The following is a 25,859-nucleotide window of genomic DNA, read 5'->3' as shown; positions in this document are numbered from 1 at the left end:
GTGCGGCCTGGCGTGTGCGACAGCATCGTATTGCGGTGGTGCGATCAGTGAGACGTCGGCGAACCAAAGGTTTGATTCTGAGACGCCGAGTCGGCTGGCGGGGTGGAAGCCTTCTGCGGGTGAGCGGGGAGAGGAGGGCCGCCGGACGACGAGGGCCGATCGCCGCTCATCACGCGGCGCAACCTGCCTGATCTTGACCTGATCAGCGAGCCGAATCCGCCCGTCGCTGGCTCGCCGTCTGCCGCCGTCCTCTGCCCCTGCCCCTGCTCGGTACCTGGCGCGGGTGCCCCTCCATCGCTTGCGTTGGCGCCGCCCATGGACGCGAGGTTGAACTGGTAATGGCCTGGCTGTGCGTCTTGCGACGAGCGCGAGTCAGCGCGGCCTTGGCGCAGGTGCGAGGGCAGCCCTCCAACACGCTGTGGCACAGCCGCAGAAGCAGAGCTGGTGGTGGAATAGGCGGTGCTACTTGAGCTTGAGCGGTTCGACATGGAGAACGGCAATGCGGACCCAGACGAGGTCGGTAGCCCGCCGATGGAAGAGCCCGACTTGACGGACGATGCACCAGCGCCGGGAGCGAAGATGCTGGATCCGGTACCCGCGTCCAGACCGAGCTCCTTGAGCAACGGGTCGATGGACGAGAGCTCGTCCTTGATCATCTGACGTGCGAATGCGTCGATGTCCTTGACCTGGATGCCGATGGTCTTTCTGATCTTGGCGTCGGCTTTGAGCAGCAGCTCCTGCGTCACGCCTGTGATCGCAGGCGTCGGCAATCCATGCAGCGACTTGTCTGCGTCGCTCGAACCATCTTGACCAGCGGCGGGCGGAGCAAAGCCAGCAGCGGTGAACGCCTGGCTGATGCTTTCTGCGCGATCGAGATCGTGGCTCGCGTGACGCGAAGCGGATGTAGGTGGCGATGCCGCGCGCGGAAGCGTTGCACTGCTCGACGCTCCGCCTTCCGCGCCGAGTGTGCCAGCGTCGCGCGGAAGAAAAGAGAGCATCTTGTAGTAGATCTCGACGAGCATATCGCAGAGGGTGAAAAAGGTGTGGAAGAAGTCGAGCTGGAACGGCACGTTGGGCGCTATCAAGTAGGAGTTGTGGTCGCTGGCGACCAGAGTTGATGCGGGCCCAAGATTGGCATCCAGCGTGCCAAACTCGGAGATGGCGTGGGCGGCTGCAGAACGCTTCAACGACTGCTTGCCCGACTTGAAGAGGCTGCGCATGCGAGGACGCTGTGCCCCGAGGGTCGCGGCACCAGTGCCGGTGGTGAGGGAGACAATGTTGTCGTCGGTGTAGCCATCCAGCTCATTGATGAGCGAATTGATGGCGCGGGCCATGTCGGTAGGATTGGGAATTTCGAGGATGCTCGACAGGCTAAGACCAAGAACAAAGAAGCGCAGTGTGCGCTTGTGCATGCGCTCGTTGTCGAAAGCGACTGCAAGGTCAGCCATGTCCAGCTGGACGGTGTTGAACCACGTGCCTTGGCCTTGTAGCGAGCGCTTGAGGTAGGAGAGGTTGCGGATGCGTTTCTGAAAGACATCTCGGAGGTAGTCGGTGCCACTGAGACCGGCAGATGAGGCGTTGGGTGCTTGACCCGCAGCGGACGAAGCCGAGTAGAGCGTCGAGGAGCCTGCGATGGATGATGCGGCCGAGGGCGAGAATGTGTTGGAGTCGGCATGGCCGTGTATTGAAGAAGGTGTCGACGTGTCCATGGCGTCGAAGCAAGCCGCTGTCGGCAGATCCGATGCGCGAAGATGGATGAGATACCGTTCGGGGCGACGCCGAAGGAGATGGAGTGGTCAACGCCAGTGTGGGACAAGTGAAGGAGGAATGCAAGGCTGGTCGCTCTCGAATTAGGGTCCGAAGCCAGGGCCCGAGTGACAGCTGCAGCAAAGTAGCGTGCGAATTCAACACACGCGCTTCTTTGCCTCCACCCTCAGATCCGGCTACGACGGCCACTTCAAAACTGCAGGGCGCCGCACGGACACACGCGGCTACGCCTTCCAAGCACAATGGCTTCATTTGTCTGCAGTCCGGAAGATCACATTCGCCGGATGCCAAGGCTCTCAGTCATTACACAAATGCAATACATCCTCGATACAGAGCGGCTGTTTCGAAAGGGAGCCTGGTGTCGCCGCGCCATTCGCCTTGGGGAGCAGCCGTAGCTAAGAGAAACGAGGCAAGAAGGGTCCAACGCCAAAGCGGCAACGTGCTCGGCCAATCCGACGCGACCGTTTGGACCAGTCAAAAATTCACTGCTCAGCCACACAGCTCGCCACAGCTGCTGAGCGAAGCTGCCGCTGGTGGGGTCGACTCCACTTTGGCGGGGCCGTACAGCTGCGGGAATCGGAAGCACCGAATTGCACTGCTCAACGTGGACCTGCATTCGACAGCCTCTGCCAACAACGAATCGGCTCAACCGACATCCATCGACTGGCCATCCTCCTTGCTGCAGCTTCTGGCATCCTTGCCTCGATCTTGCCGTTCCTATTCGCGCAGCTTCGGCTCTTCCGTGCCTGGAACGTCCCATCTCATCAATCAAGGCTTGCATCGATCCGTCAGGCTCTCCCGCTCATCAGCTCATCCTCTGGCCTACTTTCGCCGGAGTTCTCAGCGTCGCGACCGTCTGCATCAGCGAACTCGACGCTCGCGCCACCTGGCCTCTCGTCTCCTCCGCCTCCGACTCTTGACAGTCACGCCGTCGGCTGTGAGCTGCCCGAGTCAGCCCCACTTGGAAGCCCGTCAAGTCTCGCGCATCCCACGGCGAGATCTTGATCGTGCTTGCAAGCGGGTGATACCCTGATCCAGGGTATCGCTCCCTCTTTGCATGGTCGCTCCCACGCTCTTGGATTGCTGGCATGTGCGCGATGTTCAAAGATTTCGCGCCCTACTCAAAGGCAGCCCGCCGGACAAGAACAATCACAACGCGCAGCATGTAGGCGCCAATGGCTCTTACGGCGCGAGTGCTTCGTTTTCTAGATCGCCTCACAGCTTTCGCGATCCGTCCGTGCCTTGTCCGCCAGCGGAAGTCAACCGACGCGACCACTACGGCCGCACCGTCCTGCATCACATCGCATCGTGCACCGAGCCCGGTAGCATCGGCTACCTCAGCTCCCTCCTCGCGCATCCCAGCGTCAACATCAATCTTCAGGATGGCGAAAGTGGCTACACCGCGCTCCACCGCGCGCTCTACGCCGCCAACCTCCAGATCGCCATCATCCTCCTTCGCAGATCCGATCTCGACCTCCGAATCAAGGACTTCGAGGGTCTTACCGCCTTTGACCTCTACAACTCCACTGTAGCTGGAACCAACCCGCCAGCGGATGCTCTTTCCTTCGAACCGGCACGCCACCACCACGAGCGCACTCTCACACAGCTCTTCACATGGGGTTCCAACCGCAACTACAACCTTGGACTTGGAGATGGCGATGATCGTCAGCTTCCGGACAAGATCACCTTGCGCCGGCAGCCGGCAGCCAACTCGTCTTCGGCAGAGGAGAACTTCAGAGCCTCTCTTCCGGCAGGCAAGAAGTTCGACCGCATCGGTATCAAGGACATCGCCATGAGCCGCCTCCACACCGTCGTGCTTACCGACGAAAAGGTCGCGAATGTGTGGGTGTGCGGCCTCGGTGCCAACGGCAGACTAGGTCGCTCGCCCCAGACACAAACGTCCTTTGAGCCGCTCAAAGATTTCGCCGAGACAGCGCGCTCCGTCGCCGTCGCTCAAGATCACACTCTCATCATCACCGCCTCGGGCGCAGTCTACTCGTTTGGACTCAACAGGTTTGCGCAGCTCGGATACACAATCGAGCAAGAATTTGGTACTGTCGCCTCGACAACAGCAAAGCTTGCCGGAGGCGCGGGCGTTACCTTTGGACAACCTGCCAATACACCACAGGTTGAGCTCGACATTCAGATCTCGCCTCGACGCATCGTCGGTCCACTCAAGAAGGAATTCGTGCTTGGTGCAGCATGCAGCAAGCTGCACTCGGTAGTCTTCACTTCAGAGGGCCTCTTCACATGGGGCACCAACACCGGTCAGCTCGGTTATGACCGTAGCGGAACTGCCGTCCAGGTTCAGCCACGCAAGGTCACGGCGCTCGCAGCAGGCTCGGGGATCCAGCAGGTCGCCGCCTCCGACTTTGGCACCGCTTGCCTCATGGAAGGCGGCGATGTCTTTGTATGGCACAACGACACGCACTTCCGCATCAACTTCCCCCTCGCACGCTTCTCCAGCAGCATCTCGGTCTTTCGTCCCAGGCAGGTGCAGCCTAAGGCGCTCATCTCCAAACTATCGAGCAGCGGCAACACGTTTGCTGCTCTTAGTGACATGGGCGACCTGTTCACCTTCAATCTTGAGCATCCTTCCGAATACAGCAGCACCGGCACCGTCGGTCGCGCTCCCGCCGCGGCTGGATCCGCTGCCAAATCATCGGCTGCACAGACGGCGCCCAAGCCACAACTACTCTGGTCCGTCCGCAAAAAGTTCACTGCCGTGCGCGATGTTGCCATCGGCGCCGACGGCTCGGTCATCCTATGCACCGAAAGCGGACATTGCTTCGTCCGTCCTCGTCGCAGCGACACCGGTGGAAAGGGCGGCGGCGGCAAAAACTTCAAGTTCCAGCAGATCCCTTACCTCCAACGCGTCGTCAAAGTCGCCACGAGCGAGAGCGGTGCTCTGGCCGCAATCAAGGCGGATCCAGGCATGCGTGATGTGCGCGTCAAAGGAAGGACTGTCGAAGAGGCGCTGCGCGATCTGCTTCCACACCTCAAGGTGCAGACGCTGTCGGAGGATGTGGAAAAAGAAAGAGGCATCACCTCAGAGGTGGTCGAGATCTCGGATGTTCGCAGCGAGGCTGGATCCGAGAGCGAATCAGAGGAGGAGCCCGAAGACACGCCAGCGCGTGTCGGAAGCGATGCTGCCAAATACGTCAAGATGGCGCTCCTCATCACAGAGGCCGCCAAGCGATGGGTCGCAGGCAGACAAATATCGGGAGTACAGGCCGACGACAGTCAGGCCGGTGCTCCAGCTGCACCGACAACTACCAGGCGCGAAGCTTTTTATGGTCCGCACAACCTTGTTCCGCCTTTCGGTTGCGACGCTTTCCTGATCGCGGAAGGACACTATCTTCCGGTGCACAAGCTCATCCTAGGCGCAAGGATTCCGAGCCTGCAAGCGGCACTGCAGAACACAAAGACGAAAGAGTCACTGCCGCAGGGCATCAAGGTTAACACAGTGGGGGACGGCAAGCGCATCACTGTGCTGACCCTGTCGAATTGCAGCTTCGTGTCGGCGCTTTTCCTCCTGCACTATCTGTATTCGGACGACTTGCCTCCCATCTGGGTCCCGAGTATTGGTCTCGTCATCGACAGAGAGCTCAAGGCGGCCAAGATTGACCGCGCTCGCATCCAAGCTGAACTGCTCAGCCTTGCGGAGCGCCTCGGCCTGTCATCGCTCGCGGCCAACATCAAGGCCAGCTTGCCACGCCAGCCAGAGCCGACGCTTCGCGAGCACATGTCCCAACTCTTCCAATCGTTCGTCGACGTTGAAGTTGCAGAGACCCGACGGGAATCGAGCTTCAGCGACGTTTTGCTGCGCTTCTCCGACCGCACGATCCCAGCACACTCTGTCATCCTCCGAAGATCGCCATTCTTCGCCGCCTTGTTCCAGCCGCATTGGACTGCAGAGCGATGGGAAGGCAACAACACCATCACGCTCGACATGAGCCACATGCGTTGGGAAGTGGCGCGCATCGTGCTTATGCACCTGTACACGGACATGGGCGAGACCATCTTCAGTGGGTGCGACCAGGAACGGTCGTTGGAGCAGTACATGGACTTCCTGGCCGAAGTGATGGCAGCCGCCAACGAGATGCTGCTCGACAAGCTCAAGCTGGTCGTCAGCTCGCTGCTACGCAAGCGTGTTCTAGCGCATACTGTCGGCGCGGTGATGACCGAGGCTGACTTTTACAGGGCAGACCAGCTCAAGGACATCACGATGGACTACTGCACCAAGAGCATGGAGGCGCTCCTGGAAGGTGGCCGCCTCAACGAACTCGACAACGGTATGCTGCGAGCGCTCACTGCGTACGTGCGCCGCAAGCAAGATGAAAAGCTGCATCGCACCTTCAACGAGGACCGGGTTGCTGCGCTGGTCGAGAAGCACCGCGAGTTCTACGATGACCTTGACATCCCGCCACCCAGCCTGCATCTCATTGCCAACACCGTGCGACCTAAGCGTGCAGCTCCTGCTGGCATCAAGTCTCCATCGCTACTGCCGCAAGGCGCCAACCGACGTCGGTCGAATTCACGTTTCGGCATCTCAAATCCCGCCAGTCCGGATGCGCTTCGGCCACTCGACAGTATCGCGCAACGAACGGCTGCAGACGATTCGAGCGAGATGTTCGCTATGGACGACGAGAACCTGTCGACACCCCGCAAGGAGGCGAGCGTGCGCACGCAAGGCTCGCCATGGGCCGTCCTGCCGCAAGTGGCGCACTTGAGCCTGGATGATTCCGTCGACAAGGGCTCTCCAGCTCGGCCGTGGAAATCCAGAACGGTGGAGGCAGAGCGGAGGCAGGCTACCCCAGACGTGCCGGGGTCACCTGCGTCTCGCCCGTCGGATGCCCCGACCGACCTGCGCAGCATCATGGCCAAGGAGCAGCAGCGCCAGCATTATCAGTCAGCCTTGCCGCATCTTTCCAACGCTACAACTCCGAGCGGATCTGGCACATCGACGCCGGTGCAGAGAGCGGCAGCCCCTGGCTTTGAGCTGTCGCCCGTCAACATCGCAAGCACACGACTCTCTCAGAAAGAGCGCAAGCGACTGCAGCTGCAGCAGGAGGCGGCAGCTAGTGCAGTAGCTGTGCCTGCGCAGACCCGCAGTGCCAGCTCGTCTTCACCGTGGAACAGGGCTACTGCCGGGTCGTCACCCCCTGATAAACCTGCCGCTTCGTCGCCATGGAGCTTGAAGGCAGCAGCTACAACGGCCATGGCTCTGTCGACTTCTCACGAGGGCTCCCCTGCAGCGGCTTTCAGTCCGAGTGGGCGACGTCCGTCTGCAGCACCTGTGCAGCCCGGGTCAGGCTCCCGTCCATCACTGTCCGAAGCTTCTGCATCGCCAGCCGCTAACATGGGCCCGACGTACACTCCAATGCGCATGGAGGCCAAGTCGACGCCTAAGCGCATGATGAGCAACGAGGCTGCTTGGTCGACACCCACGGTGGTGCCGGCCCGCGGCTCGTTCGGCACATCGCCGTCTCGGCCTGCAGCTCCTCTTGCTTCGCGAGAGCCGGCGTCCAACATGCAGCGGTCGCTACTTGGCGCCTCCCGACCTTCGCTCGATGCAACCGCCGAACGTGCCACTTCGCCTGCTTCGACAGCACACCTGACCTTCGCTCAAATCCAGGAGCAGCAGCGACTGGCCATCGAGGCAGAGCAGGAGACGATCAAGCAGGCCGCTGCTGCGCGGCGCAGCTTCCTCGACATCCAAGAGGAAGAGCGCCAGGCAGAGGAACGGCGCAGAGAGGAGCAGAAGCAAGCTGCCGAGTTCGAAAAATGGTTTGCCGAAGAGTCGAAGCGCGTGCAAAGGCAAACCAAGGCGAGCAAGTCTGGCACCAATGGAGCGGCTGGTGCGACTGCCAGCAAGGGCAAGGCGCAAAAGAAGACGGCCAACAAGCAGCAGCCGCAGCAGCAAGGATCGCGTCCTCCGCCCGATGCGAAAGCCTCGGAAAGCAAAGCGCCCGGGGCCGGAAAGAAGGGCGGTGCTGGTGCAGGAAAGGGCAAGCAGTCGAACCCGACCAAGTCGGCCCCCACGCAGGAGCAAGGAGATGGACCCAACGCCGACCGTAGGGCAGGCAAGCAGCGATCGGGATCCGTATCGCACAGTAAGCCAGCAGTGGACAAGCCGTCGCCGAAGAACGTGGACCGCAACGGCGGCAAGAATGGACGGACACCCGACCACGATGCCCGCAAACCACTTCAGCCCCCACCGCAGCATCTGCCTGCGAAGCCGTCCAATGCCGACCCCTCGCTCTCGGCAGCGGCGCCCAGCTTCACCCCGCGACACTCCTAGTCTCCCATGATTATCAGATTCGGATCGGAAAAGTTTCCATAGACGTCACACACCCATCACATGCCGTGCCGATGTTGCAGAGCGATGATTGAGAAGTGGCGATTGCAAGCAGCGGCGGAGCAAGAGTGACATTGAGAGGGGAGAGTGAGGTTTCGGAGAGCTTAGTTGGGGTTTGGTTTGGTTTGAGAGGGAGGAGTCGAGGTGGCTGCGATTTCGAGCGGGTCGAGGGGCGGGGTTGGGGGGTGGTCGTCGATATCTGAACGGAGAGGTTTGGGGCGATGGGTGTCGACGGCTTCGATGGGGAGTTGGAATCTCTTTTCGTCGCAACCATACGCCTTTGGGGTGAGTTGGATGACGGTGTGGAGGGGGATCTTGATGTAGGGTAAGTCCTCCTGCGAGAGGGCGTGGAAGTATGCGTACAGGCATCGGATGATGGCCTGGTGACCGATGATCAGGATGTTTTCCTGACGTTCCAGCTCCATGATGATCGGTTCCAGACGCACCACAACGTCGCGGTACGATTCGCCGCCTCTGTATCTGTAGTTGAACTTGTCGTCATCGCGGTTGGCATAGTCCTCGGGGTAGTACTTTTCGATCTCTTCGTAGGTCATTGCATCGCAAACGCCCGCATCCAGCTCGTCGAGACTCTTCCAGGCCAACTTTGGATACGGCAGTTCGCTTGCCGTCTGACCCGTCCTGCGCAGCGTGCTGTGCCAAACCGTGAGCGGTGCATCGCCAATATTGTCCTTGATGAGCTGCGGCAACGCTTTGGCATACATCCATCCGCGCGGCGACAAGTCGGAATCTCCACCGATCTTGCCCTCGACGTTGTACTGCGACTCGCCATGGCGCGAGAAGAAGATGTTGCGCGGCGTCAAGTGCAGATTCATCAGGTAGAACGCAATGCGCGACTCGAGATAGCCCTGAATCTGATTGATCGTCACGCTCTTGCCCACGTCGGTCACCTTGACGTAGCTATAGTGCGCCTCGGATCCGTCAAAGTTGACCGGCTCGTAGGTGTCTTCGTAGTGACGGATGCGTTCCAAAAAGTCCTTCTTGGCAGCTTCGGGCGTCATACCGGCATAGTCGGGATCGCCACTGCTCACTTTGACCGCGATGTTGGCATCGATCACCTTGGGGTCGGTGCAGATCGACTCGAGAAAGACGAGCTTGAGATCCGGCTCCTTGGCGATGCGATCGGCGATCTCCTTGCGACGAGCGCGGGTCGAGTTGGTCGCGTCATGGATACCCACATTGCCACCGCGCTTGAGCCAGCCGATGAGCTGCTCCAGACACTCCTCGGCCATCTGCGATCGCAGCTTGTAGGCGGACGGATTGGTGGGGTCGAAGAACGACGCGGTGTGATCCTCCTTGACGCCGGACGAGTTGTACTTTGCGCGTGCGAGAGCGCGGCGCAGCTGGCCCACGTTGAACACCTTGACGTCGTACTCGAGCCAGCGCAGATACTTGAGCACGCGGTTGGCCACGTAACTCTTGCCGCGCGCGGGCAGACCGACCATGCAGACGACGATCTTGGCGCCCGAGTAGTCGGGCCTGGCGCCGGCCGCGCCGAGGTTGGGCGTGGATAGGCCTGTGCGGATGCCGTGTCCTAGACCGAGCGCTGCGCCCAGCCCGCTCTGGCCGCTCGAGGGACCGCCTTCGCCGACCTCGGGTGCGTCCTTGAGGATGCGGCCGCGGCCGTTGTCATGGGTCGGCGACATGGGAGTGTGGTGATGATGATGGTGATGGTGGCTGTGCGAGCCGTGTTGGTACTGCTGCTGCTGCTGCGCTTGCTGTTGCTGTTGCTGCGCCTGGCTCTGAGCCTGGTGGAAGGAGTTGGAAAGCGAACCGCCCATGGCAAGCACGTGGCCGGACTGGTTGAGGTGGTCGGCTCCTTCGTAAGGCGTGCCGGGGACGCTACCGGACTTGCTGCCTGCGTGGCTGCCGGAGCGCGTGCTGTATGCGCCCGTCATGGCGAGGTTGGGACCGGCCGCGGCAGCCAAGCTGCTGGAGACGAGCTCCGGGTGGTCTCGAAGCAGAGCCTGCAGACCATCGGAGGACGAAGCGAGGTTGGAGGAAGCGACGGCGACGTCGAAAGCCTCGCGCTGGGAAGCCTGCGGGAAAGGAGCAGGTCGCGACTGACCGTGGCTTGACTGGGAGAAGTGGCGGGGAGAGGCAGAAGAAAAGCCCGGAGTGCCACCGGAAAGCTTGCGTGTGCCGGATCGAACGGAGGCGGAGCGCGAGAGGTCGCGTGGAGCCTGCTGTTGGTTGGCCGCGGACGCTGCAGCTTCTTTCTGCTCCTGCTCTTGCTGGGCCATCTTGAGGGCAAGCTGCTGGGCCTGGGTGGCACTGTATCGACCGGGCGAAGCGGTGCCCGGGCCGACGCCAGGACCACCGCTGAGGTGACGGTGGTGGACAAAGGCGTGGGGCATGACGGGCGACGATCCGCCACTCTCGATGGCGCTATCAGCGGCATTGCCAGCATCGGTGGTGGGGAAGGCCTCACCGCCGCTGGCAGGCGCGGGGATGTCGACCGGCTTTTGCGACATGGCTTGCGTCGCTATGTGGGAGGAAAGCGAGGTCGTTGAGCGCCGAGATACTGCAGATCGAAGTTCAAGATTCGGCTGGTGCGACGAAGACTTGCAAAGTTGATACTGTAAGCTGGAAGTCGTGTGTCATGCGACTGGAAGGACAAGAGGAGGCTGTCGTGAGTCAAGGTACTGCTGGCGTGTGGCGCAGACAGGGTCTTGAACAGTCTCGGAGCTGTTGGAAGGCAGCAGCGGAAGGGGTAGATGCGGTCTGTCGGTCGAGACGGGTGCGAGGAGCTGCTGCTGGGTTCTTTGCGAGCAGGGACCGGACCGGAGATGAGCGAGGCATCGAGCGATTGCGGGGTGCGGCTCGGGCTAGGAACTCTAGGGTTCAGCCTCTCTCAGGCCGCTCGGGGTGCGGCTCAGCAGCGCTCCTCCGGCTGCCTTCCGCTCCACAGCAGCGGTGAGTTGGCTCGTTCGCACGACTCTCACACGGAAATCTGCCGTCAGCCAGCCAGCTCTCGGGCAATCGAGGGCGCCCGGTCCAAGTTTCATCCGGAAAGTCACGATAGTCTCGGGACGGCGTAACAGAAATAAATTGATCGCCGATCCTTTCAAATCTTGGAAAGAAGATCAGGGTGTCAGGTGGAGGAAAGCGAAGGTTTTGAGCTTTTGCTTGGACCCGCATATGAACTGTGTGCACCTTCTCTTCTTCCCCGTCCACACCGTCACAAAGACACACACGCGCAAAGCAAACATGGCTCCTGAAGAGTACGAGGCGCTTTCTCCCGAGCAGCAGAAGCAGCACGATGCTGCCGAGCGTGCGCGCGAAGCTGCCGAGCAGGCCGAACTCCCCTACACCTGGAAGCAGCAGCTGGACGCTGTCGAAGTCTCGGTTCCCGTCCCCTCGGGCACCAAGGGCCGCGACCTCGTGGTCGAGCTCAAGAAGCGCAAGATCAAGGTCGCCCTCAAGGGCAAGGACGCCATCCTCGAGGGCGAGCTCGCCAAAGACATCAAGGAGGACGACAGCACCTGGACCATCGAGGACGGCAACCTCGTCGAGATCCACCTCGAAAAGATGAACAAGAACGAATGGTGGCCCAACGTCGTCTCCCACCACCCCAGGATCGACACCACAAAAATCGTGCCCGAAAACTCGAAACTCAGCGACCTCGACCCCGAGACAAGGTATGTCCATTTTTATGCTCACGCATCCAGTGTAAACCGCCTTGTATACTGACCCCAGCTTCGTCCGTGTGACTGCAGAGCCATGGTGGAAAAGATGATGTTCGACAACCGCCAAAAGGCCATGAACAGGCCCACCTCGGATCAGCTCCAGCAGCAGGAGATGCTCGCAAAGCTTGCCGCCGCCAACCCCAACATCGACTTTTCCAACGCCAAGTTCAACGCCTCCTCCTGATCCATCGGTCCTGCACTTCTATCAGCGATCGTCTCTCCGATGTACAATTGTCACACGAGCGATGCCTGCAACAACTGGATTGTGCAGTGACTCTGTCATTTTCTGAACCTAACGAGATACGCCAGCGCCGGCCGAGCCCGATGCAGGGTTTTGCTGCGACTGCGGCTGAGCGGCAGCCACACGCTGCATGAGCTGCTTGTCGAGCTCCACGGCGGAATTCCACCTCTCGATCGTGAGCGTCTTTTCGGCGTGCGAGATGGCCAGCAGACGGACGAGCGACATTCTGCGCAGCAGATCCTCCTGTCCCAACGCGCCTTCCTTGCTCGCCACACCTCCGTGGGCATCCTTGGACTCCTGCTGCTCTTTGCGTCTCTCGGCGACAAACTCGTGCTGAATATGCTCGCTGACGCTATCGGGGATCTCGAACGCCTTGGCAGTCGCCAGACTCCTCGCCTCAAGCAGAGCGCTTCTCCAGCCAGCCAGCTGTTCTGCCTCGTCCTTGGGCACCGAGCTCGAGTACAGATCCTCGCTACCAGCCTCGGGCGACAGCGGGCAGTGGATGTCGAAGGGCAGGAAACTCTTGCCCTGGCTCAGGACGATCGCGTTGAGGTCCGTGTCGAACTCAAACTCCGAGTACGGAAATGCGTACGGCAGCTTGTGCGACTCGAGCACCGACGAAAGCGCACGGATGTTGCGGATGCCCGACTCCTTGAGCTGTCCCTCGCCCATGGTGCCTTCGTTCACCACGATCGTCGTGCCATTCACGAGCTGAAGCCGACCCGCTTCCAGTCCCGTCCCCTCGCCGGCGCTGCGCGCGTACAGAGGCTTGCGGTCGTCGTTGAGCGAAGCAAGCTCCATCGAAACATCCACCACCGCCGGAAGCAGCATGTTGAGCCGGCGCGAGAGCTGCGTCTGCTCCGCCGAAGAAGCCGTCTTGCCTGCCGCTCCAAAGTTGGACACGTTGAGCGTGAGTGCGCCGAGACACAGGTTGGCGCGTCGCACGTGGATGCGCGCGATCGTCGCCAGCAGCACCAGCTCGGCCGCCAACTTGTCGCCTGCCAAACCGCCGCTGAGAAACGTAATAAGAGCATCTCGATCCGCTGCCTGCGCCAGCGCATTGCCGGACGACGATCCGCCCGTCGACTCCTGAGCTCGGACAGAATCAAGCTCGACGGCGAAAGCGCACACAGCGTGGATGCAAGGCACCTCTGCCGGCTCGGCGCCCGAGGCAGCTCCGGACCCGGTCTCTTGCCACTCGGCCTGGGGCAGGCTCGCCTTGTCCAGGATGCCGATCACCTCGACCAGCTCGGTCGTCTTGAACTTCTCGGCCGCTTCCAGATCGTACAGCTTCACCAACCCGCCGACGTGCGGAGCCTCGGGCAGAGGAGACTTGGCGAGATAAGCCCGGGGCAAAGTGAACTTATCCGCTCCGCTCGAGCTGGACGATGCCGCACCGCCCTGCGACGGAGCTGATGAGCCTTTCAGCTCCTCGGCAGCAGCCTCGGGACCGACTTCGAGTTCGCGCTTCATGCCGTTCATCGCCTCCTCCCGCGTGCCAGGTCGGCGTCCAAAACAATCGGTACCCACTCGGACGTTGTCGCTTCCAGCCATGGTGGCCACATCCATGTCAGCCGACATGCCCATGCTGAGCTCTAGACCGCCGTTTGCCTCGGACCCCTCCAGCAGATCCGCATAGGCCTCCTTGACATGGGCCTGATCCGCCTTGGCCACATCAGGGTCCTTGCGCAACAACTCGACCAGGTTCTTGCGCGTGTGAATGAGCCTTTCAAAGTCTGGATTGGCCGAGACAATTTCGTCGACGCTCTTGGGCTGATCCGCGTCGGCACTGGAGCTGTTGGCCGCAGCGCCGATAGTCATCACACCGCGCAGACGCAGGTTCGGGCACGTGGTGATGACATGGACAGCGAGCTTGAGCAGCTCGCTCTCCTTGGCTTGCTCCGGGTCGGTGGACAGGACGGGAGGCAGGCCGCTCTTGGCATCCTCGCCACTCGTGTTCACCTGGAGGTAGACACGCAGAGGCTCGTCGCGCTTGGCAGCGTCCGGAGAAGACAGCGCCTTTTGCAGGACGTTCGCCGCCTTGATCGAGTCGAGCGTTTCCAAGAGGTAAAGGTTGGGAATGGATGCCAGAAGCTTGCCCTTGTTGCTCTGCAGACCGCCGACAAAGTGCCAGCGAATCTCGCGAGGGAGCACCTTGGCCTTGTCGACCATCTCTTGGACGTAGTTCTCGCCGAAATGCAGCTGGCCAGCTTTCTTGTGTGCAGCGAGGATGGCCGAAGGAGGGTGGAGCTTGGAGATCGCGACGAGACGGGGCACCTTGCCTGACGATCCGATTGCCTTTCCCTTCTCGGCCGCGCGACGGATGCGCTGACGCACTTCCTCGACCTTTTGTGGTGACTGAGGCTCTTCGAGAGCTACTGCTGCAGTGGCGCTGGTGAGCTCATCAACGCTGGAATCGGAGGATGCTTCAGCTGCCGCCTCGCGATGCGCTTGGGCCGCCCATTCCGTCTGGCCAGGCACGGAGACGGCGTACATGACTGCTCTCTCGGCAAGATTCTGATGATCAGGTTCGGCGTGCTCAGTATCGACTGAGCTCTCCGAGGCTGGAAGGATGGCCTCGCCGCCAAAGAGGCCGGTGATGTTGCGGTCCCCCTGTTGATGCTTGGCCAAGAACACCTCGGTACCCAGACCGGTGTCCTGGATCATGGCGCGGAACCGAACCAGACGATGTAAGCTGCCAGCATCGGCATTCGCTTTTGGAAGAAGCGTGGCGATATTGGCAGCGGACAGAGTGGGGATCTTGGACTTGGCATCGGAAGAGGCAAAGAGTTGCTGGAAGTGGGCTGTGACGAGCTTGGTGATGTTGTCGGGCGACTTGTCCTGAGCATCGCTGTAGATCTTCTGGACGACCTCGAGCGGCTTGTTGAGCGCCGCTGTGAAGTCGGTGTCGGGCACCATCTTGACGGACCGATGACTTGATTTGGTTGCGAAGCACCTAAAGTTGCGCTCAAGCAGTGGAGGAGCTGCGTTTGGTGCTACCACGAGTGCCGAGAACGAGCCGGATGGGATCGATCGGGTGTATGAGGCAAGCCAGTTCGTAAAGCGACTTCTCATGCCTCTGCTCTGTTGGGCGAGGTTGTGTCGAAAGGTGGGAAGTCGCGTCGAGGTTGGTGAGTGTTAGACACGAAGCGGGGAAGGCGGAAGTCAGCGCGAAGATGCGGAATTTCCTCAGCCAACCATCCGTGCGCGGGTGGTACAGATTTGTCAGACTTACGGATGCAGCCCTCCATTGAGCCATGTGGAGCGGGGCAGCTGCTGGACCCTGGATGCGGACCCGTGCACACCTGGACACACACCTTGTCCACCATCCATTTCTGTCGCTGCAATTGGCTTTGCTTTGTTCCTTCTCAGATACAACTGTAGGAGGTCAACTCGGGCCATTGCGGTCCAGACCAGAGCAGAACGGCACCAGGAACTACATCTCCGGCGTGCTTGATCAACGGGCACCAATAGCCATGTCCGGGTCGGGAGAATCCTTCACTTTGCTCGAGAGTGGCACCTCTCGTATGCACTTCAAGCTCGCTAAGGCCCTGGAAGATGCAACATCTCCTCATGAAAGCGATCTCGCCATTCAAGATGCCTTGACTCAAATTTGCACCCGTCTGGCGTCCAAGTCATCAGCGCGGCACCTGTCGGAGCTCGTGCCACCACTTCTCACCTTGCTCCATTGCCTCCATCACTATCCCTCCGCTGGTCAGCAGCAGGAACCATTGGATGTCAGCTTCGCTCTACTCCCTACTCTACAGCTGCTGAGCCTCGCTACAGACTGGAACGACGTGCTCCTGGCGCACCAGCTCCTTCCTTTCTTGCTCGAGCGTCGACCATCTCCCCTACCTATCTCGCCGAGCTCTTCAGCAACAAGCCGTTCCGCGCACAGAGACGAAGATCATTCCTCATCCCTGCTGCTGCTCAACACGTTCAGGGCCAGTCTTGCCGCGGCCCTCGCTTCGGGTGACAATGATGTCACTCCCTCCGAATCATCGCCGTCTGCCTCCTCGTCCCGATCGCGGTCGAGGTCACGCTCTCCATCACGGACACGCCCTCTCAGTACGTCAGCAAAGGCCGCCTCATCAAGATGCACCGATCTCAGAGTTATGGAAACGCTCAAATCGCTCGCAAATGGCATACCGCAAGGCCCTGCTGTTCTGCCATCGCTCGCTTCCACTCTGGTTGCCTTGACTCGACACTCAGATTCGACCATCCGCTCTCTCACGCTCGACGCAATGCTGTCGTGCGCTTCATTCTCGAGTGGAAACCAAGAGACAGATGCGGATGGCGATGTGGAAGGACGGAACGAGATGCTGGAAGCAGCCCTCACGATTGCCCGCCTTGTCCTTGCATCTACCTATGCTTTTTCCACGGGCTCCGACATCGACGAGCAGGACGGAGTGATCCTCGCCGAGATGGAAAGGCGCGTAGACCCGAATCCAGGCGTGCTGCGCTCTTGCCTCAGGATCATTGAACGCGCCCGGATGGCAGGTCTGATCTCGAGCAACGAGCTTGCTTGCCACGTCGTCGAGATCCTTCAGGCGACTAGATGGTTGCCGATGCATCTCGAGCTCAAGTCGCTCCAGCAAATCGACGTCCCGGTCCAGGTGACGAACCGCACAGAAGGTCTGCGTGCGCGCGCAGCTGCACGACAAAGAGGCCCGCTCCAGGCGCAGCACAATTACTATGGCACATACGCGCCCTGGCTGACCGAAGCCTGTCTCGCTGCCCTCAGCAGATGTGCAAAGGACCTTCTCGCGTCTTCCACGCCCAGACTCGAACAAGACACGCATGCAGAGCTCCTCAAGTCGATTCTGCGCATCTACAACTCTGCCTCCCAAGGCAAAGCGGCCGCGCTGGCCCTGTGTGTGGCCTCTGCGCGCTGCATCGGCGCATTATATGATTCCCCGCAGGATGGCTCGGAAGTTTCCGCCCACCCATCTCTTTCGGCCTCAGGTGGTAACCAGGACGGCGAGACTGCAGCATTGTGGTCTGCACTTACGCGACACACGAGAAGCCAGCTTAGCAGCACCAACCCGAATCGCAAAGCTGCAGGCATAATGCTACTCGAAGCTTTGCTGCCGGTCGGATGGGCATACCAGAACACTGCGGCTGCTACCGGCGAGGCAGGCAAAGGAGTACCATCACCAGCGCCAGTGCATATGACCGAAGAGGACATGGCACAGCTTATGACCTTGCTGGCCGATTCCGATTCTTCGATCCGCAAGCGGACTCTCGGACTATTGCATCGAGTCGACTCGAGCCTCACTTCGCTCATGCGCACGCAGCTGCAATCGTCTGTCGACACGGAGCTTCTCAAATTGAACGGAACTCCGATCACCGCCGAGGTGACGTCTGTGGCCTTGAGACTCCTCGAGGTCGCCGCTTTCTCCGTACAGTCTGCGGATGGCGCTGCCCAAGCAGCTGCAGAGAGCGAGCTCGAACGTGCCGTCATGAGCATCATGCCACTGAATCCCTTTGGATCATTCGGCTCGATCGAGTCTCCCCCGGACACTGCTTCGAGCTCGGCCTTCCTTTGGCAGCTGCAGGCGCTATCGATCGACATGCGATTGGCTCTGATGCGGTGCCTTCTGGGAGCGGCTCGTTCGGAACCCGCATCGTCCGGAGCTCTGCGCCTTCTTTGCACTTTGCTGGCCGACATCACTCCAAGCGACTTCCGAGCCAAATCCGGTGCTCTTGACAGCTTTTGCAAGTGGTCTGTATCGGAGCTGCTCGGATCAGATGGCATCATCAGCTTCTTGATACGAGCTTCAGGAGAAGCCAGAGCCCTAGCGGCAGCGCGCGAGGCTATACTCGCCATCACAGCCCGGACCTTTTCGTTAATAGTGAACCTGGAAGGCTCCGAAGAGGCGCCTGCAACACTCGCTGCATGTTTGGAGGCACTGCAGCCTGTGCTTTCAAAGCTCATCGAGACCGAGTCCATCGCGGCCATTCGACTCGAAGCAAGCAATCTGCAGCTGATCTGCCGAACGATCTTCCGCCCCGCCGAAGCGCAACATGCAATTCTAATGGACAGGATCAAGACGATGGCTTCAGCTTGCCAAACCATTGCAAATTCGGCAAAGTGGCTATTGACGCTCGAGCTCGACCACACTTCGGCATTTCAGCGGAAGGAAGACCGCAAAGGTGAGTACTGGTGAGATTTTTGCGGCAACATGTTAGACCGCCCTGAGGCGGCCCGTGGCCCGAGCGTTTTCGAAGAAGAAAGGGTTCGCACAAGGCCGTCTTCCGATGTACTGACCACACTTTCATCATCGTTCGCATTCGTGCTCCCGATCCCCCTCATCATCAATTGTACCGGCCCTTTGCGGTATCAGCCGAATCCACAGGATCAGCGCTGCTCGCTGCCGCAAGCAGGTTCTTCGCTCCTTCTTCCACGAGAGATCATAGGACGGCGCGCTCTTGGACGCAGTCTGCAAGCTCTGCCGATAGCTTTGCCGCCGTTCGTCTGCGCGAGCAAGTTCCGGATTCGCTGCTGCAATCCTCACTCCTTCTCTCGCCGGACGGCAGCACCGCAACACTGCGCTCGAGCGATCGTCATTCCAGTCACGGAAACAGCAAGTCCAGCAGGCAGACGAGTCAAGCCCTCTCTCGCTCCGCAATCCCGTCCGAAACCAAGCGGGTCCGCGACCGACGCATCGCCGACGCTATGTCAGAGTCGATAGCCAATCTCGTCCTTGGCTCGGACGCGCATCCCAGCTCGTCCAAAAACGAGGTGATCTTCTCAGCGACCTCTTCGGGCGTTCTCGAGGGCGAAGAGCTCGAGCTTGTTGAAGAGGTAGCGGATCCCGAGAGACGTCTCGACCTTGCAACGGATGCAGGAAAGGAACCGACCCTGCTGGACCTGGTGCACCAGTGCCACAACCACGACCCGTGGCTGGACACAAGCTTGACGCCGTTCATTCTTGATGGCGTCCAGATCGGCTTTTTGCCCGCGAGGGTCGTCAAAGCCTGCATGGACGATTCGGATCGCCAGCGAAAGGCTGGACTGCCCGCTGTCCTGCGCAAAGTGCGTTTTGCCATGCGCCATCGCGAGATCGTTCCACCTTCGGCAAAGTCTCGTGTCTGCGAAGCTGTCACCTTCACTGCAGAATTCGCGACGGAGGAAGCACGCACCCGAGGCCTGAACGAGGTCGCTCAACGCTGGCGGAAGGCACGCATCTTCCCCGACCCTCTGGACGGCTGGAGGGACGAGCTTTATGCGATCTACGGCCTCAACCCGCGTCCTGGCACACGCAACCCGATCGCGTTCAAGCTCGAACGTGCCGCCTGCGCTTTGTTCGGCCTTGCGACGTTCGGAGTGCATCTCACGGCGTACACGGTAGCGCCCGAAACCGGCGAGTTGCGGGTGTGGGTTCCGCAGCGAAGCAGCACTAAGTCGACATGGCCTGGCTACCTGGACAACTCGGTGGCGGGCGGCATTGTGGCGGGTGATCTGCCGATGGAGAGCGTGGTGCGCGAGTGCGAGGAGGAGGCGAACCTCGAGGCGACGCTGGTGGAGAAGCACATCAAGCAGACGGGCGTGCTGAGCTACTGCTACAAGACGTCGGCGCAGGGCTGGATTCAGCCCGAGATCGAGTACGTGTACGACCTGCCATTGCCAGCAGACGTGGTGCTGCAGCCCAAGGACGGCGAGGTGGACCACTTTGAACTGCTCACCCTCGACCAGATCTACGAGAAGATGCGCCAGGGCCGATTCAAGGCCAACTGCGTGCTCGTGATCCTCGACTTTCTCATCCGCCACGGCTTCATCACGGCAGACAAGGAACCGGGCTACCGCCAGATTGTGGCGCAGCTTCATGTGGATTTGCGCCTCCCGGGGCCATGACGTGAATACAATGGTGCAACAGTCGTTCAATTGCGTGCGAGGAAACGGTGGTATCCAAAAGAGCTAGTCGAGCCAGGCTGGAACCAGGTCCTTGAACTGTCGTTTGACAGAGTCAGTATTTGTTGCAAGAGGCATGGTGGAATGATGGGCGTGACTCACTGTGCCTTCGAGTTCGAAGTATTCGTGAATGTGCTCGCAGAGGTTCTGGTAGAATCGGAGCTGATCCTCAACGGACGTATCCTCGGGGAATGCATCTGCGAACTGCATACTCGGCAGCGGTTCAGTATGCGGACACTGACAGCTGCATGCTATCGACACTCACCCTGCCAAGAATCGACAAGGCTTCGTAGATCCTTTGAAAGAAGTTTTCGTAGATAGCCGTGCGGAATTCGATCGACGAATGAGGTCCCGCTTCGTTTAAATCGTCAACAAGGTGCTCGTAATGATCCTCGATCGCCCCCATGGCCACGTCAAAGTTGTAGTGTTCGGTGAAGAACTCGATCAGCGGATTACTCATTGGCATGGTGGACCCCCGTGCTGAAGTTTGTCTGCAATCAAGAATCGATGAGGAAGAGCGCGGAGAGAGCCGAAGCTGTGTCGGTGAGTGACAGTCTTGATGCAGTGCTTGTGATCAGAAAGCAACGTGCTTGTCCCTCGGAGCGAGGCAAAGTCAAAGATGAAACTCTAGGTCGAGCCACAGTGCGGGAGCGAGGGGGACACAGAGTGCAGAAACGAGGGGGAGACAGGCACGCTGTCACCGAAGCAATTACTGTACGCCGCTTGAGGGTAGGACAGCGTCGCCATACGTGGCGCGCGCTCATCCGCACACAAAGCTTTCAGGACCCAATCATGCGTTCCGCAAATAGGCAGTGCGGGAACTGTGTGAGCCTGCGCAAAGTCCTTCCATGTGCGGTTTGTCTGCGCTTGCCGCTTCATTCCGTGTCGAGGCGCAAATTGGGTTGGGCGCGAACACAAACCTTGATGCGCTTTCATTTCGACCCGACTCGTGTCAGGAACACGACCTTAGCTGGTGCGCTCCTTCGCACCTCGGACGGCCTTGTTGATCAGGTGGATGACACCCGACATTCCAGCGAGAATTTACCGCCTCCCTTGCGCGCAGACGAAAGCGCACCGACGACTCAATCACAGATCACATTGTGGACGCGATTGTACTCATGCTCGCGTGCAACCTCGGCCTCGCCTTTCGCGGATCGCGTCGTGCCGCACCCTCGACGATCGGGTACAGGTGCGACGACGAGGTGTCGTGGGCGACAGACTCAAGAGCGGCCCCGACCTGCCCCGACGGGTACTGACACACCAACACGTGCGTTTTTGGTTGTGAGACTCGGGTCTCCTTCCGCATCTTTGCCGTAGGTGTAGACACCAGACTCGCGTCGGACAGAGACCAGCCACCAAAAAAAAAAGAAAAGAAAAAAGAAAAGAAAAGGGGGGTTCTCAGAGCGGAAGGCTCTTCTGCGGCTTCATCGACTCGATACCAAGGTCAATGCGGATCTGCTCGCGAGTGCTGCTCGCGTGACACGGCGTTCCGTCCTCCAGGACCTATCGGCCTCGCAGGAGTAAGTTACCTTCAGCCACGTTTTCACACTAAGCTCTGTCCTGTTCGCACACTGTGGTCGGAGGGGGAAAGGTATTAAACATTCGGGTATTTGTGACAAGAATGTTTACAAAAAAGAGGGAATCGAAGCAGAGTAAAAAAGATCGACTAGGGGAGAGAGGAGGAATTAGGGGAAGATGGTAGTAGTCGAGCTAGCTCATGAGAGCAGGAATGGAGGTGCAAGCGGCAGGCAGCGCTTACTGGGTAGCGTGAGCCTGGCGCATGGCGGGGGCAGGGTTGAGGGTGTTGGTGCCGTTGCCAACGCCGTTGCCGATGCCAGTGCCGTTGACAGTGCCGTCCGAACCGGCGAGACCGGCCTCGCTGGCCTTGCCAGCCTCGATGGCGCGAGCGTGGTTGCCGGCAAGGTCCTCGTAGTCGGAGAACTTGCCGCTCTTGAGGTGAAGCGAGGAGTAGTTGCACTTGCGAAGCGCAAACATGTGGAAAAGCGCAAAGACGGGCTTGGCGAGCAGGTCAAGAACACCGTAGAAGACCATTTCGCCGTCTGGCGAGATTGTGTTGCTGCCATCTGCGAGACCCCATGCGATCTGCGGGCAAGAAGCAAGTTTGAGAGGATGGAGAAGGTGTAGGATGATGTAGGACGTTCATGAACGACGATGATGGAAAGAAATGGTTAAACAAAAGATAAAAAATAAAAAAGATGGTGGTTAGTGGAGGTTCTTGCGGCGCGTCGCGGAAAAGGTGCGCGGCAGCCGGAAATTCGACTTACGGGGTACAGAGTCCAGAGGATGGTAAGGAGGAGCGAGGAGTAGAGGTAGGCCTTCTTGAAGTCGTCGCCGAGGTGGGCGGCGGACTTGAGACCAGGGCCGTAGATGACCCAGAAGACGTAGAACATGGCGACGCAGCCCATGGTGTAGTAGCCCCACTTGTAGGTGGACTGGACGAGGGCGCCGATGAGGCCGGTGATGATCATAACCAGGTCGAAGAAGATGGTGACAAAGATGGTGGAGAGGGGAAGGCCGGAGACGAGGAGGATCTCGAGGAGGAGGAGGGGGGTGGTGATGGTCCAGTCGATGTAGCGGGCGTACCAGATGGAGCGGGTGGGGCGGGCGCCGTTGACCTCGGCGGGGCCGTAGTTGGTGAACTCGACGGTGACGGGGGTAGCGCCAAGGTCGGAGGCCATCGAGAAGTAGGCGACCGAAGCGGTGGCCAGGATGGCAGCCGAGAGGTAGTGGAAGGCGCGCTCGCCGCGGGAGAGCTTGAGCGACCAAATCATGGTGCCGAGGCCGGTAGCGGCCATGACGGAGAAGACAGCCCAGAGGAAGTCGGAGCCATGGGTGGTGATGTCGATGTCAGCGACAGTAGGGTTGACGCGCAGGGCCTCGTTGCCCGCTCGCTTGAGGAGCTCAATAGGAGCGTTCATTATGACAGGTAGTTGGTGGAGGTAGGTGAAGGGCTGCTCCGGCTGTGGTGATGACTAGGACGGTGAGGGAACGAGAGAGGAGGAAGTCGAGGTACCAGTCTGCCTTATATGGTCATTGCTGGGAGGGGCGCAAAGGGTCGCAGGACGAGCTCATAGCGCGGCAGAGCGGGCGGACTGGATCTGAGGGACGGGACATCAAGCCCAGCGCCGGATTGATCGAGGGCTAGTGACTGAGACGAGTTGCGGCAGCTGCGCAAAAACGTCAGAGGAATGAGCGACCATCACGTCGAGGGCACGACGTAATCGGCCCGGCGGAGCAGGAGCTTGCGGGCGGGCGGGCGGGCAGGCTGACCTGGGTGAGAATCGGTGACCGCGGCGACGGCATCCGCGGGCTGACAACCTAGATTGTCGGGAACAGTGGGCACGCTTGCGAAAGGCCCGGTGCATTGAGCGCAGCTTGACAGGAGGGACCGACGGCGGTGCGCTGTGGATGCAAAGATGTCGGCGGGATCGAGGTAGAACACGCTTGTGCACAGGCAAGGCCTCATGGGACGGGAGAGGAGTACGTCATTTTGCCAGAGGCCAAGTGAGGCAAAGGGAGCTAGAGATGCTGATGGGGGCCGGGTGGAACAAGGGTCCAACACGGGCGTGTGGATCGAGCCCTGGTCGCTTCAGATCGGGTGGGTTACTGCCCGGTCCAGGGCGAGGCTGGATTTGGCCGGTTCAGCTTCGATGTGACTCCAAAGAATCACGGCTGTGGTTCGACAGTGCACCGACGGTTCGTGGCTCTCGCCGCCGTCAAGCTCTTGCACATGCTCACGCCGTGCTTGGCGACATTGTGCCTCATCATGACCGCGGCGGAGAAAAAATGGGCGGAAAACTACTGACGTGAGCACTGCCGGATGACGGTGTCAAGACAGCATTTTCTTAAAATTAAAAAATTGAATGAATAAAATCGAAAAGGTGGGATCGACCTCCACCTGTCGCTGCAGGCGCTTTGTACGACCCTACACAAGATCCTGCGTCATGATGGCCTGCCGACGCTGGACGGCACCGCACAATCGCGCCGCTCACGGACTCGTACACGACGATCCGGCACGCTTGCCGAAACCAAAGCTCGGGGTGGCTTGCCTCCAGATCTCGAGCTCTGCGCTACGCCTTGGTTGTACAGATCGGAGCTCTGTTGGGTCTGCATCCGAGCCCTTGACATTCTCTGGGGCAGGTCAAGCGTCTCAGTGTTCGCTCGACGCAGTCTCAGCATGCAGCGACATCATGCTTCCATGCGGCTTGGCTCACACTGACAACCAGCACAAGTGTTTCGAACGGTAAGCAGACAGCACAAGTTGGCTTACTCGCAGGTCCCGCCGGTCAGGCAGACCCAGGCGACCCAGCTGTAGAGTTGTTCGTGTATTCATCCAAGCTTTTCTGAGAGTTTCTACGCTGGAGATGCGAATCAGCGGTTTCTCGAGCGTTCAGCGGCCGCGGCGAGTCGGAGTTTTGGCCGGGCTTTTCCTGCTGCAGGCCGACCTTAAATGTAGGGAAGTTGCTACGGTAGCACCCTTGTGGTGAGAGAGCTTTCCATCGCTTCGAAGTATCTGGGAAGCTTGCCTGATTCGGCTGCTGGGCCAACTTCGAATGCCTCGATACGTCTCGCTTCGGCGCATGCCCTGCATCCCATCTATCGTTTCTGCGCAGCCGAGCCAGCCGATGGGGCGTCGGTTGGGTACAAGTCGCGACCTAGGAAGCAACGGAGTTGGAAAATAGATACGAAAAAGAGTCTGCTGACCCACGCATGCCCGTCGACCGTCGGAAGTGCAAGCAAGCTCCACGAGCCAGAACCCTGCGGCAGCAACGGCTTGAAGTTGGTCACAATCGCAGACGCCTCATGCAGCTCCATGCACGCTCAGTCACTATTCATCCGTTTTGAGCTGCCACACGCAATACACAAATTTCCGACACGAGCGTAATCACCACCGGGCTTTCTCATTCGCCATCTTAAGTCCGCGCGATCCATCCACCAAGCGTTGTTCTTCGCCTCGTATTCTAGAGCTTCTTGGCGTAAAGAGAAGGAGCAAAGTACATGAGATTCGGCAAGAGGCCAGGTTGGCTTGGTCTTCCAATTGCAGTTGCTTGGAGGGTTTGTGCGGCTGCTTACAACATAGCCGCATACGTGCACATTTTCGCCTTTTTTGACAGCAGCTCCCGGCGCCACACGAACGACGTCATCGCTCGCAGGGCAACGCGCCCATTCCTCGACTCACGTAAGCGCGTCCCGCATTTCCCCACTTCGCATCCATGCATCGCGACCCTCGATCCCGGCTGTCTCGCAAGCCTTCGCGATTCAGCCTGTCACGAAAACCCACGCGATTGCCTCGGCCGCAGCTGTCAAACAAGCCAATCCCGCAATCGGGCTCGTACAACCCAAGCCAGCGATCGGCACTATCGGGCCCGTGCACATTTGGCTGCGACCTTCACTAGCGTTCGAATTCGAGTCTTGCAATTGTATGGGTTCCTCGTTCGGTCCCAGATAGCCGCTCCTCAGATTTGCGGAATGGCTGGACGTCTATGAGCTGCGTCTTTGCGCGGATCCGCCCAAACACTGCATTTCAAGGCTTGGCCTGATTCAAGAGCTCTGCAAGGTTTGGAAGCAAACCTAGTCGAGGCCGGGTGCGAAGCTTGATTCCTTGGCAAAGCTGCCGCGGTGGCTGGAACGTGGGCTGTATTGGTGGAAGTGGAACCTCTGGCGGGATTGGCGTTGGCCACCACACTGGCAGCTGAGGACTTAGCGAACAAGATCTTGTGCCCTTCCGCGATTGGGAGGCATCGTGGCAAAGGCGGTGGAAAACGGAGACCGCTCGCGGCGAGACTCAAATACAAGAGCTTTCCGCGGTCGAGCGCGGATTCGTAAAGTTTCTCAGCTTTGCCGTTT

At 59.7% G+C, this 25,859-nt stretch overlaps 8 protein-coding genes across 8 annotated transcripts; 3 read left to right on the top strand and 5 right to left on the bottom strand.

Moving 5' to 3' along the window:
* Positions 1–44: 44 nt before the first annotated feature.
* On the bottom strand, positions 45–1,709 carry PAN0_005c2683 (uncharacterized protein; the record flags this gene model as incomplete). The annotated part of the gene is made up of 1 exon (XM_014801923.1): positions 45–1,709. One exon carries the CDS (start codon positions 1,707–1,709, stop codon positions 45–47), a length of 1,665 nt encoding a protein of 554 aa, XP_014657409.1.
* A 1,115-nt stretch (positions 1,710–2,824) lies between these two features.
* On the top strand, positions 2,825–8,071 carry PAN0_005d2682 (BTB domain and ankyrin repeat protein; the record flags this gene model as incomplete). The annotated part of the gene is made up of 1 exon (XM_014801922.1): positions 2,825–8,071. One exon carries the CDS (start codon positions 2,825–2,827, stop codon positions 8,069–8,071), a length of 5,247 nt encoding a protein of 1,748 aa, XP_014657408.1.
* Positions 8,072–8,232: 161 nt separating this feature from the next.
* Positions 8,233–10,948, bottom strand: PAN0_005c2681 (bifunctional 6-phosphofructo-2-kinase/fructose-2,6-bisphosphate 2-phosphatase; the record flags this gene model as incomplete). The annotated part of the gene is made up of 2 exons (XM_014801921.1): positions 8,233–10,631; positions 10,825–10,948. 2 exons carry the CDS (start codon positions 10,946–10,948, stop codon positions 8,233–8,235), a joined length of 2,523 nt encoding a protein of 840 aa, XP_014657407.1.
* A 408-nt stretch (positions 10,949–11,356) lies between these two features.
* On the top strand, positions 11,357–12,019 carry PAN0_005d2680 (nuclear movement protein nudC; the record flags this gene model as incomplete). Its single annotated transcript, XM_014801920.1, has 2 exons — positions 11,357–11,787; positions 11,866–12,019. 2 exons carry the CDS (start codon positions 11,357–11,359, stop codon positions 12,017–12,019), a joined length of 585 nt encoding a protein of 194 aa, XP_014657406.1.
* Positions 12,020–12,127: 108 nt separating this feature from the next.
* PAN0_005c2679 (single-domain possibly non-specific due to the lack of the second domain) lies at positions 12,128–14,995 on the bottom strand (the record flags this gene model as incomplete). The annotated part of the gene is made up of 1 exon (XM_014801919.1): positions 12,128–14,995. The coding sequence occupies one exon, from the start codon at positions 14,993–14,995 to the stop codon at positions 12,128–12,130; it is 2,868 nt and encodes a 955-aa protein (XP_014657405.1).
* A 338-nt stretch (positions 14,996–15,333) lies between these two features.
* PAN0_005d2678 (thiamine pyrophosphokinase) lies at positions 15,334–19,934 on the top strand (the record flags this gene model as incomplete). The annotated part of the gene is made up of 2 exons (XM_014801918.1): positions 15,334–18,232; positions 18,424–19,934. 2 exons carry the CDS (start codon positions 15,334–15,336, stop codon positions 19,932–19,934), a joined length of 4,410 nt encoding a protein of 1,469 aa, XP_014657404.1.
* Positions 19,935–19,997: 63 nt separating this feature from the next.
* Positions 19,998–20,457, bottom strand: PAN0_005c2677 (uncharacterized protein; the record flags this gene model as incomplete). The annotated part of the gene is made up of 3 exons (XM_014801917.1): positions 19,998–20,030; positions 20,094–20,195; positions 20,257–20,457. 3 exons carry the CDS (start codon positions 20,455–20,457, stop codon positions 19,998–20,000), a joined length of 336 nt encoding a protein of 111 aa, XP_014657403.1.
* Positions 20,458–21,676: 1,219 nt separating this feature from the next.
* On the bottom strand, positions 21,677–22,930 carry PAN0_005c2676 (heat shock protein 30; the record flags this gene model as incomplete). Its single annotated transcript, XM_014801916.1, has 3 exons — positions 21,677–21,701; positions 21,751–22,094; positions 22,277–22,930. 3 exons carry the CDS (start codon positions 22,928–22,930, stop codon positions 21,677–21,679), a joined length of 1,023 nt encoding a protein of 340 aa, XP_014657402.1.
* Between the last annotated feature and the right edge of the window lie 2,929 nt (positions 22,931–25,859).

This window comes from Moesziomyces antarcticus (assembly GCF_000747765.1).
Source record: "Moesziomyces antarcticus DNA, scaffold: scaffold_v10005, strain JCM 10317, whole genome shotgun sequence".
In the NCBI taxonomy this organism is placed as follows: Eukaryota; Fungi; Basidiomycota; class Ustilaginomycetes; order Ustilaginales; family Ustilaginaceae; genus Moesziomyces; species Moesziomyces antarcticus.
The sequence above is the reverse complement of the archived record's forward strand: the minus strand, read 5'-3'. Positions and strand labels throughout refer to the sequence as shown.